General features: G+C 34.9%; 1 protein-coding gene across 3 annotated transcripts in view; it reads right to left on the bottom strand.

Moving 5' to 3' along the window:
• The window catches only part of LOC149531008 (DUF3754 family protein, putative (DUF3754)), a 272285-nt gene that overhangs the window by 234855 nt on the left and 18301 nt on the right, over positions 1 to 19129 (bottom strand). For 2 of the 3 annotated variants that reach the window (XM_089809608.1, XM_089809609.1), the window contains exon 3: positions 5787 to 5966. The exons of the other annotated variant lie outside the window; for it this stretch is intronic. In XM_089809608.1, the coding sequence (XP_089665734.1) occupies positions 5787 to 5966 (180 nt within the window). The remainder of the gene's footprint in view (positions 1 to 5786; positions 5967 to 19129) is intronic. 3 annotated transcript variants of the gene reach the window in all.

Genomic DNA, 19129 nt, shown 5'->3' with positions numbered 1-19129 from the left:
TATAGAAGGAAGGCAACTTCTTCAACATCAAACATAGACATAAGCAATGGCAGCAATCTGAATTTTATATCATTCCCAGATCCATGCAAATTAATAATGACCTATAATGCTGGAACTTCCTCACAATTTAGATATCAATTTAAGCACAATCTTAACCTTTGGATGGGATTAACGCTAGCACAATTCACTGGCAGAGATCAGCCAATTCAAACTGCAAAAAAATTGAAAAATTCCCAATTTTCCAGGCTAAAACCAAAACACAAATGCATTATTTAAGCGAAAAGTGTCATGGAGAAGCTAGCCATCGGTGTGTGGATCAAGCAACAACTATTTTGATATATGCAGCCCATTTGGATGAATTATTCATTCAATTGTGCACTTGTTATTTATCAATTTGTGATGAATATTGGGGCCAAGCATTTCAAAAGTTTCATCTTGGAGAATTGGGAATTCTTCTAATTTTTTTGCATTTTGAATTGGTTGATCTCTGCCAATAAATTGTGTAAGCATTAATCTCAACCAAAGGTTAAGAGTATGCTTAAATTGGTATCTAAATTGTGAGGAAGTTCCAACATTACACATCATTATTAATTCACATACAGCTGGGAATGATATTGAATGCAGATTGTTTCCATTAGTTAAGTGTATGTTTAATGTTGAAGAAGCTGCATTCCTTCTACAGGCAACGACAACTATTTGGAGCCAGCGATTTAATTGTTAGGGGCAGCATCTGACAGGGATAAGGCACGTTATGAGTATGAAGTGCCTTAAGTCAATGTTTCTCCAGCCTGAATATCAATTTGAAATCATCTATGGAGAGTTGCATAAATATCTGATACATTATTAATACATGCAATCAGCTACAGGTTCTTTGCTATAGTTCTCAAATAGATTTCATATGCATTGAACTTGAGCATTGTAATTTGTTTTCTCAAAAATTTTGATCAGTTAATTAAATAATAGTATTACAGTTTGAATGAGAAAGGATTGAAACTAGCTTGCATGGTAAATGTTTGTGATAATGTGTATTGGTTGTAGATGCATATTTTACATATAGAAATCATATGTATGCATTTTAATGGTTTAAAAAAAATTACATTTGTATTTCAGTTATTTGCCTAGATATCTAGAACCATTTGCAAGCAACTAAACTACATTAGAAAATATTTCAAGAAAGCAAAAGGAATCTGAACATAGATGGCAGCAAGATAAAGGTTTCACGCAAAGTGTTTGATAGAATGTCAAACATCTAAAAAGTAAAGCAATTTGTTGTTTGTTAGAGTTAGAACTAGCAAAGGTTCTTACAATGGTATCATCGCTTGCATGATAAGTGTTTGAAATTATGTCAAAGCACTGGAATTCAAGTTAGAACCGGTTAGGGTTTGTTACAGTGGTATCAGAGCAGTTCCCTAGCATCCTGTTGGGTGTTGGAGATTTTATTATCATTATTTTGGCCCTGCTGTTGCTATTTAAGTGACCAACACTCTTACTTGTTTCAGTCATGGGAAAAACTAGAGAAGAAATTCAATCAAAAGTTGATATAATTTTTAAATAATACCAGATCATATCAGATATGCTTAAAAAATTAGATGGTTTTGACGGTTCCTTGGATTACTTGCTTGGCTTCAATTAAGAAGAGTCTGATATAGTGCAATATATTTGAGGGAAGTATGGAGAAAAGATAGAGCAAGATTTATTTGACACTGCTTCATGGAAACCAATTGAATCAATTTGGCATAACATAAACAAACAGCTTAGAAGTGAAATCTAGGAGTTCTTAGAATATGCAGAGAGGTTTGAGGATAACAACAATAATCCAGGTTTTTGCAACAACAGTTTGAACTCTTTGCATTATCATGAGGTAGCAGTTGTTTCACTTAAAGAACCTGCTTTTACTTTGTTGCCCCATGAGGACACTCAAGTTTTGGGTGTTAGAACTCAGATATTTGATGCAGATGTAGATCACAACATATCTGACTTTATAAATCAGACTTGGGAAAATGATTTAGAAAATTCATCTATTGGCAATAAGTCTCGGGATCATGACTTGCAAGGACTTACAATTACATAGGAAGTGGAAGAGCGCAAAGAGTATCAAAACAACAACTTCCACTTTATTAGATGAGTCACTTGTTGTGGTGCTTAGCAATAGTACCTTGGTTAATGATGTGTGTGCTAATGATAGCACACATGATGCTGATCACCAGGTGAGCATTGCGGATACATCATCTTTTCATAGTGCAGATTTTGATTTTGAGAGCTTGCATGAGTGCCATGAATTCCAGAGACATTAGTTGGTTCAGCAATTAAAGGTGAATGAAGTCAAATTGCCACAACCATTGAGCACTATGACATGGCTTGCCAAATGTTAGCCACCTATGGTTGGAGCACTCTTGTGATAGATGAGCACTATGATGGTAGTTTTTCCCTCACGGAGTTTATACACTTCGAGAAGCCACCTGAATAATGAAACAAAATGATTTACAGTTATTAGTTGACAGAGACTATTTTGTCAAGTGGGGTTGCACTTGCTATGATGTGATGAGGAGAAAGGAGGAGGAGGTAGATGAGCTCAGCCTTGAGCTGGGAGTGACTATGGATTCATTGGAGAGAGCACATTTGGCCCTTCATGAATCTCAATCACGGATTGAGGAGTCATCCATGGAGTTGAGATTAACAATATTCACTAGTTTCAGATACAATTCAATTTCCTATAGGAGCAATTGGTGATGGTCTTATATCCACAAGTTATAGTGTAATGTCCCTTCTTTTTGGGGACATTAGAAATTTTAAGAAGGGACGTATTTACAATACTAAGTTTGACTATGTGAGCTGGAAATTTATTATTAAAGGTCAAATTAATATTCCAAGTGGTCACAAGAGGATGAGGAGAGATAAGACGAAATACCCAGAAAGGAAGTTGAAGGGTCACCGTTGCAAGAATAAAGGAGATGAGATCCCTTCCTTTTGGCATGCTTGATTTACTATTCTGATTTTCAGTTCTCTCTTGCAAGAGTCATTCAGAAAGCTTCAACTTTCAACCAGTGTGAGGATGTGGACCCTCGTACAAGCAAGCAGTGGATGCAAACCCATTGTCCGTGGAGATATCATTTCAGGTGTCTTGTTTGTGCTTACAAGTTCTTCTCTTGTTTTCCAATCTAACTGTAAAATCTGTGTATAAGATTGAATTGTGGTTAGTAGGTTGTTGTATAATACAATAACGTTTTAGAAATCATCTGGAAGTTGCTGGTTGTTATATTGTTGTTGTATAAGTCAATAACGTTGTTTAAGGAATTATATGAGTTTGCTGATTTTATCTTAACGGTTTGTAATCCATGGTTGTATGTTTGACATTTTGAATGTTATTGTGAAATAACGGGTTATATACTTGCGGAGAGCTTTCTAGTTTTATTATAACATTGTATTCCTTTGGCCTAAATCTAAGTTGAATGTTATAACCAAGAAGAAGTTTGTCAAATTTCTATTGGGGTTTCTGCTAGATTCCCTTGTTTCTGAAATACATCTACAATATTTTAGTTCTGACCATATTGTTGAAGGAGAAAGTTAGTAAATATCCGGTTGGGGATATTACAGTGGTATCAGAGCCTCGAACTTGCCATCCTGTCGGGTATAAGCAGAGGGTTAAAAGGGTTCTATTAGGATTTTTCCTCAGTCTTTTCTCTTAGCAGATGAAGAGATTTTTGGAATAATAGAAGTACAGGGGGCATGATCTCACATTGCATGTTCTCTATCATCTTTACAAACAGATTGTTTCCAACCAAAGGATCTCCTTTCATCTGAAGTTGCTTCAAAAGTTTATGAAGCTTTCTTCTTGTTGCGGCTCAAGCTCTACAGGATTCTCTGCCACCTTCCGACAAATCATTGAGCAAATTGTTGGGTGAAGCACCTTTTCTTCCTAAATCGGCTTTGACGTTACTAGAAGGCCTCTATAATCCAAATACATCCTATCATCATGGAAAGGAAGTGGTTAATGGGGATCGGGTTACCCAAGGACTAGGTGTTTTTTGGAGCCTAATTTTACTACAACCGCTCACAAGGAAGGCCTGCTTAAATATTGTGCTGCAGTGTGCAATATATGATGGTGGCCAATTTGAGGTTTTTAAGACTGTGTTGCAAGAGGGAAAATTGTTATAGTTGATGGTGGCTGCAATTACTTAGAAATGAAAACTTTGGGCTTTTTATTTGTAAGTGATTTTATTCAATTTGAGAGTATTCAATAAGAGAGACTTTGTGCCTTACTAGTTATTTCGCTTAAATCCTCACTTGAGACAAGCACAAGAGACTTTGGGTTCTTATATTTGTTTCACAAAATATATAAGTAAAATGTTGTCTTTGGTGTTGTACTTACGTCAACTCTAGAGCCACTAGTATTATCGTAGCAATAGATACCTTTTGTAAAGTTGAAAGTTGTAGTTGTGTATGAATTGTTCTTGAAAAAAGAGGAAGTGATTAAGAACCACCCTTTTGTTAAGTTCAATTAGGTCTCCATTGAAGCCACCTATGATAATAAGGGAGCCTCCCCTATTGTAGAGAGAGAAATCTCATGACACATTGCCTAAAGTCACAGTCTCATAAGTTATGGTTTCAGTGAGTTACAAAAACTTTAGCCAACAATTAGAATGAAAAGTTTTGAAGGGAAGGGATACACCGTACAACAATCCTAAGATAGATGGATGTTGACTGACCAATAGTCAAGGAGAATCTATCGACTGTGTTTTGGATTAAGAAACTTGACCCAGAAGGCCAGTAAATATTAAACATTTATTGCATTTTTTTGAAAAAGTTCTACAAAATGAAAAAATTATGTAACATTAAAGTTTTAAGATTCCAACATTCCAAGTTTTCCTTCTATACCCTTTGTTAGGGTTAAAATCAGTTTATCCAAATCACTTGAAAAGGATATAGCAGTTATCTCCTAAACACCAAACAAAGTGGAAATAACACAATTGCCTCCAAAATTATATAGAATATCACTAAATTTGAACCTTCATTTACCATATTTTAGTAATTTGTCAATATCTTTTCTTTCTTTCTTCCCTGTACTTTATTGCCACAAAAGGTCTTAAAATATCCCCAAGTCCATGAGGAAAGTTGCCTTTTGAGTTTTGGCAGTTTTTTTTTAATTGCAACAATAAGAATGTTGTACTTTATGGCCACAAAAAGTCTTACAACATCCATCCCCAAGTCCATGAGGAAAGTTGCCTTTTTGAGTTTTGGCAGTTTTTTTTTAATTGCAAAAATAAGACTGTTGTACTTTATGGCCACAAAAAGTCTTACAACATCCATCCCCAAGTCCATGAGGAAAGTTGTTTTTTGAGTTTTGGCAGTCCTTTTTTAATTGCAACAACAAGAATGCTAAGGTATTCATTTAGAATTAACCTGGCCTCATCTCCCATCTATAATGTTATTCACTAAAATAATCTGTTGCAGTTAGCTTTTGCCTCTGACTGGTATATTAAGAATGGAAGCTATTAGAAACATCTATGTTTTTCAATGCATTAGAAATGCATCTTGTGTCATTAACAAACAAATAGTGGGCAGAAGAAAGCTGAATCATCGGGACTTCAACATTTCCAAATTCAAGATCATTTGATGCTTGAACTCATACTTATATCAAATTTCCAATCATGATTAATCAAATGCTTTTCCATATCATGAAATAATAAAAAAATTTTGTTACTACAAAAAACATCTTAATTAAAAAAGTTAATACATACAATAGGAAAATGGGTAAAACAAATTAGACTAATATTCCCAAATCTTACTTAAAAATTATTGGACTTGATGAAGATGTGCGCTTCCAATCAACATCAACAGGTAGAGTTAACAAGTAATCAGTGTTCAAGGCAGAGGTCAATTGTAAATCTTGGGTAGATAATTCTTGAAACTCGGCATTCCGTAAAAGTTGCAAGAAGTTCCGCTGAAATCGTGTTCCAAAAATAACTCTGCATTGAAAATACTAATTTTCTATGAGAGTCTCAAAATACGGACATGAGTAAGCTGATTTTATTGTCTAAGATTAAAAAAAACTATTGAAATTTGAGATGTCTATCAAAGCATGATAGAATAATATATCCCAGCACTAATTAACTCAACTGCACTAACTGAGTTCCACTTCAGATTCTTATACCAAGAAACATGTCATGAATTAGAACGGGTAAATTAGTGAATTTCTATAACAAATTCAAGTCAAGAAAATTGAGAATAATGGGCTTGAAATTGTTGTAAAAATAATTTAGAATTCTTTAAACAATACTTCTTTCACATGGAAATTTGTGTGCAGCCTGAAGGAATACATGTGGCCCAGTGTAGCGCTCATACTGCTGTTGCATTAAATATGAGAAATCCATACCTTCCCAAACAAGTTTTATTTGATTGCCATTGGAATGCATCAGCTGATGCCTTACAGTTGTCATATTTCAAAGGCATTTACATAAATAAAGATCTCTGCAAATGGAGCAAGCTTTATAAGCAAGATAAGAGGACAATTCTATATTTTCTGATATACATTCTAAACATTAAACCTAACTTCCCTATAACTAATTGTGTTACTATTATTGTGAGATAGGATCTATTGTGTTTCAAAAAAATTGAAAATTTAGAAACGGATTACAACTGCCTGAAAGAATGTTTGTGGCCTAGCATAGTACTCATACTACTCTTGGATTGGATTCAAGTGGAAGCCCATACCTTCTCAAGCATGTGCCATGTCTTGATAGCCATGTGAATGTGTCACCTGATATGCAACAGTTGTTGTATCTCATTTTTAGTGGTGTGCATGTTATCCAAATGTTGTTCATTTTCACAAATTTTAAGAGGAAAAAGAAAACTCAGTTTTCAATAAATTTTTGCTGTCATTGAGCTTTTATTTATGTCCAATTTAGCTCAGACGCAATCTAAGCTGTGGTTGGGAATTTTGTGGTAAGTCAAGCAAAATCCTGGTTCGGAACATATATGAAACAAGGAGTCATTATAATCAATACAAAGGAATCTAACAACGTGTCTATTATGTGTATACTTCATCAATGTTTTGTGTCTTCGTGCATTCATGTGCATATTTTGTATTTTAAAGTGTATGCCCCATGTATGGTGCTACTTTTGGTCGATAACTAAGAACAAATCAGTTTAAAGTGTACTACTATGTGAACATTCGTTTTTGCAAAATCAATTGGCACCATTATAAGTTGTCATAGAACCTTTTTCACTGGAAAATGAGAGAAAACTTGCCTTGAGATTTGTGAAGTGTCTACTATCAAATCAAAAATTGCATTCAAGATAAGGGAGAAGATGAAAATATCAGAGTAGCATAGTAGAAGGTGGATTATGAATAGGTTTCTATGATCATTCAATCATTGTTTGAGGGAATGTAATTTTGGGGAGAGAAAGACTGCCATGTCCCCTGTTGGAAAGCATGTGATAAGTAAGAATAAATATAATATACTGTGGTTTAGATATAAATAGTAAATATGATGATTGGTGACTACCATTGAAGAGTTTATCACGTCTTTACTAAAAATACTCCTTTGTGTTAGTCAATCAATCAAGAAACACAAACACAATATCCATCATCTTGTAGGAAGTTGTTCACCATAGTGAAAGAGATATAATACCTACGGGTGGTACTCCCGATCAAATTATTAATGTTCAATAGTTCCACTAGGAGCTATTGGCATTGGAGATGTGTATGTCTCTATCGACTGCAGTGAGATGTCGAAGCAACCAAACTTAGCAACACTAAGACTTATGATTGGAGAATGGAGAATCATGACTAAATAGCATATAAATTGTGACTATTGATGTTCAAAGATAGAGGAAACACTAATACTGATTAAGAAGACAAACTGATTTGGTGATTAGTCATTGATGATAGGAAAACCAAAACATTAACTAATATTATGGTTGGTCATATACTATTGATACTAACAATCACACATTAAGCAATAGGAATTATCTAAGTTGCCAATTCAGATTCTAGTTCATATGCGGATTCAACATTCGGGTTCGAAATTTGCGCAAAATTTGTTTGGACTGGGTTCGGGTTCATTTTGGGTTTGTACGAACAAGCTTTTTTTTAATAAAAAAAAATTTATATGTTCGTGAATGTGCCTATACCATGAATGGTTTGTTGACTCTGTTCTACAACCTATAACAGTAACAATTGTAACCTCTATTTACAAGAAAAAAATGACAAAGAAACTGTAGCCTGTAATCTGTAACCTCTGCTCAGAAGAAAAAAGTAAAAAATGGTAGAAAAAAATGTCATTCAAGTCACCTGACTCTTTTGGATGCACGATAATGTTCTTGGATGCAAAGTATAGTGTTATTGCCCTACCTTTTGGACATGTGATAATATTTCTAGATGCAAATTATAGCCTATAATGTTTTTGCATTTTGGACGCACAAGAAAAATCAAAGCAAAATAAATCTTGGACTCACAATACAAAACCGGAATGTGTAAAATGTTTTGTAAAACGCAAAAGCAATCGAAAAATCAATGTCGTTTCAGGGTTTTAATTAAAACATGTTTCAAAAATCATTTGAAAAGTCAATCACAACCAAATTTTTTGGTCATTTGCTCCAAGTTCCATATTGGCTCGATGTGTTTTTTCATCATTCACTACAAAATCACCCCGTAGTTGTCCAAAGTCCTTCCCAGCAAATGACGAGCCAATTTACTAGTCTGCAGGCAAATTTGAACCAAATTTGAATTTGGACCGAACTGACTTGTGAATTTGAGGTTGCAAGGACAAATCTAGTAACTTACGATATTATTATCAAGCAATATCACAAACATGTCAAACTATAGATATTACACTAATTGGTATCCTCTTAAAAAAGTGAGTTTGGTGTTTAATAACAGCACTTGAAAGCTTAACATAAAGCTCTCTACAACGGTCACCCACAACTCCTTTGCCACATACGCCTTTACTTTACCACTCAATTCATTCACACAATACAACTACCCATCCATTCCCACGCACAGCTCGTCCCACCCTCCAAGAAGTTTGGAGCTCATCTTTGACCATCCCCTCCAAGCCGAATCATAAACCACATCGTCCCTAATCATGACGTCATTGCCGCTCACCGTATGCAGCCTCCCCACTATACTTCGACGACCCCACCACCTCTAAGGGACCCCACAAGTTGGCCTCCATGTCACATATCTCCACCGACTTTGACACTGCCATGTCCCACTCTGCACTCACAAGATAACAAATGGTCAATAAGAGACATTGGACATGTCTCTTGAACATATCCCATCAACTCACAAGATATAAATTAGGAAGAGTCAACCACATTTAGGGATGGGAGAGAATCATATAGATTATATAACTAAATATAGTGGTTGTTGATCAAATGGATTTTGGGAGGATGGAAAAAGACCAGAAAATTACTATTTATTCCCGATCAAAGAATCAAAGGATATCGAATCTACTTGATATTCTTCACAAGGAAAAGATGTAAAAGGAAATGAACCATTTAAATTATTGACAAGCATCATGTAACAAAAAAACTGTGATGTAGCATATCTATGAGTTAAATACGTATTTATAGAATATTATATCAAAATTCTATCCGAGATAAGGAGTCCTTCTAGTTTGTTTATAGAGAGGGAAAGTAACTTCATTCCAAATTAGGTGATTCCTAAGTGGTGATATTGACGAGCGTTCATGAAACACTTGGCCCAAAGGGTGGTGGTATTGACAAGAGTTCATAAAACCCTCAGGCTGACTTGTGCAGGTAGTTTCAAGCGCCCTATGATAGTAAATTCCCATCCTCCATTAAGGTTAGGAAAGAAGTAAGGATGAGATCCAAAAACAATAACTGTGAATTGTATTATGAACAATTAATTATCTCTACTTTAATAATTTAATAATAAGGTATTATGATGCATGTTAAATTTATTAAATAGGCAATTCCTAGCAGGGAATATTACACATTGCCTATCTTTGGATGTTTCAAGGAAATAAATTATTTTCTATAAAAAAAATGTCAATGTTTTTATTTGTGCCCAATTTAGTTCATTGCACAATCCTTTCCCATCTAGGTCCAATCTTGAGTGGTAAATTTCATTTCTTTTACAGAAAGAGTTATAGAGCAATGTAGAAGCATCACAGAAAAATGTAAATGAACAATGGCAGCTAAAAAGACACCAAGCAAGTAGAAGTCAATTTGGATTTGAAGAATGAAAGGACACAAGGAGAATATAAAGATTTGTTATTGTAGATAGTACATGATAGGGAGCACCAAAAAAAGGTGAAGAGAAGGGTGCACATCAATAAAAGAAAGTGTAGAGCTCAGCATAAAGGAACTGAGCATACTGTTATGGAAGTAATTGGTAAAATACTTGCATATTATTAACAGATACAAAAGAATGGAATGATGCTTCCTTAGGAAATAATCGTAAAGAAAAGAAACTTTCTATTCTAGCTAAAAGAAAACTAACAGTTATCTACAGTGAACTAAATATTAGAAACATTCTAATATTTACAATAGATTAAAAACAGATAACCATTAACTAATAATAGAAGCTTATCTATTATCGTAATGCCCTCCCTTAATGGTTAATCTATCTACAACACCAAGCTGTTGTAATAACCCCAACCGGTTATAACTTTGTCAAACACCAAATTCATTTATAATTCAATTGTTTGGCATTTCATACCACTATAATAACCCGACTGGTCTCAAACAATCTATATTGAAGAATTGATTTCTTTTTTTTGGTTCTTGAGGTTTTGCAATTTTGATACAACAATATAGCAGCAAACTAGAAGATTTTACAATAATAATTTCAACTCAAATGTTTAGATCATAGTTCAAAATCTCGTCGTTTTATTGTCGATAAGTCTACTTCTCATTCTTTACGTTGGGGTCACCATGAGGAGAGATACCAAGGTTTATATGCTATGGTTGAGCATGTTATTCTTACAACTACCCAGAAGTTATCAAGTGTCAAGATTATTGTTATGGACCTCATTGAAATGCACTAGCAGTGTGAGTTTATAATTATACTCAGAGAGGAATAGTATCAGCATAGTGGGTTTTTTCTAAGATCGGTTTGGAATCCTGGCACTGACGTGTGTATATGTTCCTCTAGAGGATCCATGGTGAGTTGCTTCACATTGTGTGTATCATTGTTTATATTAGAGTGGTAAAGAAGATTGGTGGAGGGACATGTCTCGGACTAGTTGGGATCAAGAAATTTGTTCTCACTATACAGATAAGATTGCTTGAGGACAAGCACTCTCTGAGAAGGAGGACTGCAATGTCCCCTTTCTAGGCCACAAGGGCTGAAGCAAAGGGTTGACGTATCACTTGAGTTCTCGAAGGTCAACAATATGGCTAGGGGACTCATTCTCAGGATCATGGAGCCTTGCAACAACTTTGTGAGATGTTTTGGACCTTTAAATGGTAGTTCATACATTTTAGAGTCGTCTTCTATTTTTAGGGAGAACCGGAAGTTGATTGGATGACCACTTGGGGCACCACATAATACAGCAAGATCCTTGTGAGCAGTTATAGGTGTTTGGAGAGAGGTTCCTATTTTTAGAGCAAGCCCCTACTTTTTAGAAGGACTTGTCAATTGGCCTGCAAGACTTGGGCAACATCAGTGATCACAACGCTTTAGTCAAAATTGAAGTTTGAGTCCAAAATGGAAAATTATGAATTGTTCTGAAAATATTTTAACATTTTCTAGTTCTGGAATTGAATGAATTAATGTATTATATTTACTTTATATCAAACAAATAATAATGTTACTTTACATTTCTCACATCATAGCAAGTCTATCGAGATTCAGTGACTATGTGCCAATTTGCAGTAGGTTTTTGGAAGTGAATGGAGTTTTCTGGAAGGATTTTGTTGCAATTTGAAGTGGCTATGATAATGAGGGGATGGTTGTCCTATGTTTTGGTCCCTGCAATTTTGGATGGAAGATGTTTCTTGTCTGCAAAGACAGTTTAATGTGATATGTGGTCTCCACAATTTGATTGTAATGATGGAGCTTTGGTTTGAAATTTGTGCCTTAGAACGGTTATCTATGATGGGCATTTTGTTGGTTAGCTTAAATCTTATGAAAGTTGTAAATGCCATGTGATGTGGATTCGTAAATAGATTTGGTGGGTCCCAGGAAGTATGGAAGTTAGGTGAGAGTTGGAGAATATATAAAACTTGATGTATTTCCTTTTCTTATTAATAATATATACATTTATTACTAAGTGAGAAAAAAACAATGTTACTTTATATTATTATAATAAAGTAACTAGTTTGGGCCCCCCTTGTGCCATGATGCCCAAGTGATAGAAGAGTAAAACAAGATTTTAACTAAGAAATACAAGACAGCACTAAAAACAAATTAGGGTTTGAGGCCAATAAAGCAACATGTCAAAGGCCATTTGGGCATCATAAGATCATTTTACAATGATCTTTGTGAGAATTGAGCTTTGTAATTCATTTCAGCAGCATAGCAGCTTTGAGGAATGAAAATTCCTTGAAGGTAGGTGAATTTGGACAATACCCAATACACAAAAAACAAGGATTCATTCAGAGTTCCTAATATAGCTTCAAATCATAAATGTTACAGTAGTTTCAGAAAGTCATATGGAGATTGGAGAGGGTTTGGATACTTTAGAGGGCAGTTGTACCATTATTTATAGCAGTCTACCTCTCCATAGTATATTGCACAACCTTGCAGGCACAAATGATGCCAAACTCACCAATCAACGATAATTAAGGTTTGGAAATTGTGGAAAATCCATCATCAGCAATTTTAATTGCAAATAAAGCTTTTCATCATGTTTTAATTGTCAAATGAGGTCCAGACCAGTAAATTTTTTAGTAAAATTCAATAGTTTCATCAGCGGACCACGTGTATGTTTAGCAGATTCAATTCAATCGGTTTTGGTAATTTACTCTTGTTGCAAATAAACTTCATTGGAGCAGTTGGGCCACATTGGAAGCCCCTAGATTGTATTCTATGCAATTTTTTATTCAATAAAACCCTCACGGATAAGCGCTAGACATCAGACATGAAGAATTTCTTTCTCATTGGGACAAGGGATATCCGTAATGATCCTAGACCTTTGCCAAAAGAGACATACTCATATGTTCATAGGTGGTCTCAAGCATCCACAAAGAATGTTGTGAAACCCTTTCAACCACAAACCCTAGAAGAAGCCATCAAGAAAGCAAGGAAGGTTGAATCTAATAATACTAACGAGAGGCCAAAAATTTCCACTTCTAGAACATTCTATCGAAGTAAAGGAGTAAGTATAATCAAGATAAACCATGTTATTTGTGTTAAAAAACATTAAGTACAAGACATACATGTCAACAAAGGGAAGAGTTAAACCAAAAGAATTTATCTTTCAAATGTAAAGAACCTTGGGAATGTGGTCATCAATGTAAATGAGGACAAGTAAATAAAATTGAAGAGACAAGCAATAATCTCTCAATATGAATATAGGCCCTTCTGAATAAAAGAAACATTTAAGAGGACACAGGAGCTTCCCATGATTTCATTAGCAAGCACTTGATAGCAAAGAGGAGGATAAAAACCCAAGATTTTGAAGGCTTTGGAGTAGAGTTGGCCAACAAATCCGTAAACCATTGTACAAAAATTGTTACACAAGCAGAAATTACCAGCAGTGGACATAATTAAAAGAAGTTTTTATGTAGAAAACATACAAAATGATATCATTCTAGGAATGACATGGATAAATTCTCTTGGGCATTTTATCACGGATGGCACAAATCTTGAAATATGCTTTAGACATGAGGGAAAAGAAGTAAAACTAAAAGGAATGGCTAATGGAACTCCAAAAATAGTATCATGTAACAAAATGGAGAGGGGCTTGAAACATAACCAAGGAGAATGGTTAGCCCAGTGTATGGTCTTTGATAAAAACCCCACTAATGAACAAACATTCCGTGTAGATTCTATCCAATCCTTAGGAAGTACAAAAAAGTATTTGAAGATATTCAACCAGTTTTTCCCCCAGAAAAGGTTTGAACATGAATGTACAAAACCTATAATTACAACACATTATAGGAACCCCTATAAATATAAGAAAGAAATTGAAAAACCATCAAAGAATTATTGGAAATGGGACATACACTGCCTAGTATTAGTCTAGTAAAATTGGTTGTACGAGTCAATTTGAAATCCAAAACTGGGTCAAATTGACTGTGGGCATGCATAGGGTACTATTTTCATAGTTGTTTCGTTTCCCTTCGTTTTGTTGATGACATGGGGATTCCACATTGACTCCAAGTCAACTCCGGTCACCCATTTGACTTTGACAACGAAGTAAACCTAATTTTTTTGCTCAATTTTATTCCGCCACCGGTTTTCCTTTACCATATCTTTGTTTGTGTGTGCATTTGCAGCAGCATTTCAGTGTGAGTTTGCAGCGACGTTTGGAATTATAGAGTGTCGTTTGGGATTTTTTGTTTGTTGTGTGTGTTTGTTTGCAATGGCGTTTGTATCTACAACTACCTGTGTTTGCAGATGACCTCTTTCAACCTCCTTCTACCTGTGTTTGTAGCTACCTTCAAACCTCCTACCTGCGTTTGCAACTACCTTCGAACCTCCTCCTACCTGCGTTTGCGGCTAGCGGCAACTTGGAAGTTGCAGGTTTTTAGGTATTTTTCATTTCTTGTGAATGTTTTTTAAATTATTTTGGTTATTTTGAACAAGTTATAGCCTATACACTATAGTCTAGACTTATATAGATTTTATTAATAAGGTATTAATATTTGTAATAAAATATTACTATAGTTAAAATTTATTAATTTTACATAGATTTTATTTATTAAGGTAATAGGTTGTATTACAAAAATAAAATCTTAGTAATATTAAGTTGATATTATAAAATATTAATATAGTCTCAGTAATATTATATAGTTATGTAAACTTACATTTGAATGTTCATATTTATTTGTTATATTATTATATATTTAAATTATTTAGATTTTATTTATGTTTTAAATTTTTCAATGTAAAGTTTAAACTTTAAAATTTATTTATTTAGCTATTATAATTACTATTAGTAAATTTGAAATACTAAATACATTTATTAGCTATTTTCTATTTCAATTTATTATTTTACTAGTGATATTAAAATTTATTTGTTTTGATTTTCAAAACTAAAAGTTATATTTGTATGAATTACAAGTGTTAGCAGCTATAACAATTCATCATGGTAGGCAGGACTCCTCCATTTACTATTGACCCAGCTTCACCATTATGGAGGCATGTGCAAATATTAGAGCATGTTCCTAGTGGAGGGACATGTATTTGGATATGTCCCGGGTGTGACGTACAGTATACAAGTTCCTACAGCCGAGTGAAAGGGCATTTGTATGCAATTCCTAGAATGGGAATCAAATCTTGTCCAGGAAAAGATCATGTGCCTATACCAGTTTCTAAAGTAGCAGCATATATTAAGGAACAAAAGGAAGCAGATGCAAGGGTTTAAAGTAGGTTGGGACATCCGTTGCTTAAAGGAAGGGGCTCACGGAAGTCACATGCTTCATCATCTCACAATCATACACCTAGTGCTGCTCTTGATATTGTGGTAGAAAGCCATCCATTTATGAGGAGAAATGAAAATGAGGGTATAGATCCGAAGAGAGCAAGAGGACCATTGGAGATGGCATTTAATAATGATGCTAGAGATATTGCGGATGAAGCAATTGCTAGGTGCCTCTATGGAAATGGTTTATCTTTCAATGTTGTTAGATCACCCTATTGGCAAGACATGGTAAGAAAAATAAATGAAGCTCCAAGGGGGTATACAGGCCCTAGTTATGAGAAGGTTCGTACCACTTTATTGGTAAAGGAGGTCAAACATATAGGAACTTCATTAGCTCCTATTAAGGCCTCATGGAAAGAAACTGGGTTTCCATTATTTATGATGGGTGGAAGGATGCAAAAAATAGACCCTTAATTAATGTGATTGCAATGTCCCCTAAAGGGTCAATGTTTCTAAAAGTTGTTGATCGTGAGGGCCAACTAAAGGATGCTCAATTTATTGCTAGCATTCTCATAGAGTGCATTAATGAGATAGGCCCTCAAAATGTTGTCCAAGTCATAACAGACAATGCAAATAACTATAGAGCAGCTAATTTGTTAGTGGAGACACGATTCCCACATATACTTTGGACACCTTGTGCAGTGCATTCGCTCAACCTCATGCTACAGAAGTTGGGTACTAAAATAGCTTGGATAAAACAAGTTTATGATGAAACTCAAGATATCCAAATGTTCATAAGAAAACACCACTGCTTGCAAGCTATTTTTAGATCATTCTCGTGGTTGGAGCTATTGAAGGTAATCCAAAGTTCAAATACTAGATTATTATTGTAATGGGCACCCCTGGATGTCCCAAAAAACTAAACCAATTTGCTGAAAGGAATTTTGTCAAACAGTTTGCATTCAACCTCTTATTTCTCCGTTTAATGTTTTAAACCCCTTATAACTCCGGAAATCAAACGTTTATTTGTTTGTTGTGTTTTGTGCATGGAATTGGTATCATACAACATAAACAAGAAAGAAACTACAATAATATGCAAAGTGGAAATGAACTGCTGCTAATAAAATGTTATTTTCAGAATTCACAAAACCAAATACATGGCAGATTTATCAACTCACTAATTACTTCAGCAATATTGACATAATACTCCAGCCCATGCTTTCGAACTTGCTGCTACAGTGCTTTGTCCTTCAATCAGTCCACTACCTTCGTAATATCATACCCTCAAAGCGGCATAAATGTCGGAAAAGTAGTGAAGAAGATATGAGCAAAATACCAAATCTGCCTGTAGCTGGAAATGCAACTAAATTGCCTGATAATGAAGCCAATAACAAAGAATTCCAAAGGCCAAACCCCAAGGGAATGACGTCTAGAATGTTACAAGAGAGGATAGACGTCCTCAAATGCCAAGAACGGAGCTGCAACTCACACACCAATTTCTTCTCATATTCAACCTGGCTAATGAAGCCACAAATGCTTCCTTTTATTCTATTTCCAAGGGTCCGCTCAACTCATATGGGCAATGTGGGATAAAAGATGTGTAGTATATAAAACATATATTAAAATACCCCTTATGTCTCCCTTGGGTACACATCCCCATAAAATAAATATTAAAGTAACACTTCAATATTTTATAATTAAATTAGACGTTACTTTAATAAAACTTCAGGCATTAAAATGTATTAGCAATCGGACTCCGAATAATGCGAGTGATAGCTCATCGGAAAGCTCTCACCGAGGAGTATCAAATCCAATCACCAAAATTGACCTGCACTGTGTCCTGCCGACTTACTAAAAATAGTAAGTATGCCGAAAACTGAGTAAATCAACTTCGTTTTGGCCCAAACTGAAAATGACTAGGCCAAAACACTCCAGGATCCCATTAAACCCTTCGTTAGCCCTCGGGACTATGTAGAACAAGGCTAACACACACACACTTGGTCAACTGCTAAAATGGGGACATTACAATTATGTTTTACTTTAGTTATTTATTTCAGCAAAATTATATATGTACATATTCTTTATTTTAAACTACTTGTTTTTCAATTTTCAAATAGGTTGCTGAGACTAGATTCGCATCAAATACAATTGTCTTGAGACGGCTTGTGGCCGTTTGAGAGGCACTTTCTAGTATGGTGATCAGCCAACAATGGAACATATGGAGGAGGTCTAGTAGTGAGAGGGCAACAAATATCAGGAAAAGGATTTTGGATGAAACTTGGTGGAGTCGTTCAGAATACCTTCTTAGTTTCACAGAGCCCATCCTAAGTATGATACGCTTCACTGACATAGATAAGCCATGCTTGGGGAAGCTTTATGATGGAATAGACTCAATGATTGAGAATATGAGATCTGTCATAAATGCAAGAGAGCAAGACCCTAAAGAAACCTTTTGCAAAGAGGTGCAATAAATGTGTTGAGCGATGGAACAGAATGACCACCCCACTCCATCTTCTTGCCTTCTCATTGACTCCCAAATATTATAGTGAAGAGATTCTTGCTTTGCCAACTAGGTTGCCACCATATCGTGATGCAGAAGTAGTTGAAGGGTTTAGGAAAGCTATTGCTAAACTCTTCCCTAATATTGAAATGGAGGATGCAATTACAAGTGAATTTGTTGATTTTGTATCATCCACTGGTCAAAGTCTTGCTGTTGTTCATGACAAGTATAGGAAGGATGCACACACTTGGTGGTACCTCAATGGCCACAAATTGCCAAAACTCCAAATTCTAGCAATCAAAGTTTTATCACAAGTATGTTTATGAATTTGTATACACTCTCTAAATCTGGTTGTCAATTTGAAATTAACAAACTCATTTGATTTACTTAAATTTTAGAGACTCCAATGAGATTTTAGCTTCATTAGGTTGCTAGTTCATCTTCAGCAGAACAAAATTAGAGTACATACTCCTTCATCCATTCAGTGAAGCTCAATCGGTTGGCATCAAGCAAAGTTGAGGATTTAGTCTATGTGCATTCAAACTTGCACCTTCTTACTCACAAAAATGATGAGTACAAGGAAGGGGCAGAAAAATTATGGGATGTAGAACTGAAGTCTACTAACTTGGATCTTCCTATTGATGCACCAACTTTACCAATGGAGGATTTAAGTAGCCAACATATTTTTAGAGCAAATACCAGTGGGAATCAATCATCTAATGTCAATGTTGATGACAATCTTGATATTGATGATAACCCATATGGTTCTGATTAGGGAGCTGATCAGTGATTTCTAGTATTATTTCTTTTTCAAACAAGACTATATTTCATGACACTAGTTTGATCTTTTTGATATCGAAAACTAAATTTCAAAGTGAATTAGTTATGTTTCAAAATCTGAAATTTGGAATGGTTTTGTTCAACTTCTAGCATATGTATTGGTATGTGAATTCTAAATTTAATTTGTTTTGATATTGGTATATTTTTTTAGCAGCACATATACAAATATATTATATTTTTTTTTAAATATATATGTGAATGTACCAGTACCCCTACCCAATACCCTAAAAAAATCCTTCCGTACCAGCGTTTTGTACCCATGTACCCGTACTCATTCCTAAACCCAATT

This window comes from Cupressus sempervirens, chromosome 11 (genome assembly GCF_028749045.1).
Source record: "Cupressus sempervirens isolate cs-2001-9-10 chromosome 11, ASM2874904v1, whole genome shotgun sequence".
NCBI classification, from domain to species: domain Eukaryota; kingdom Viridiplantae; phylum Streptophyta; class Pinopsida; order Cupressales; family Cupressaceae; genus Cupressus; species Cupressus sempervirens.
This window is presented reverse-complemented; position numbering and strand designations above follow the sequence as displayed.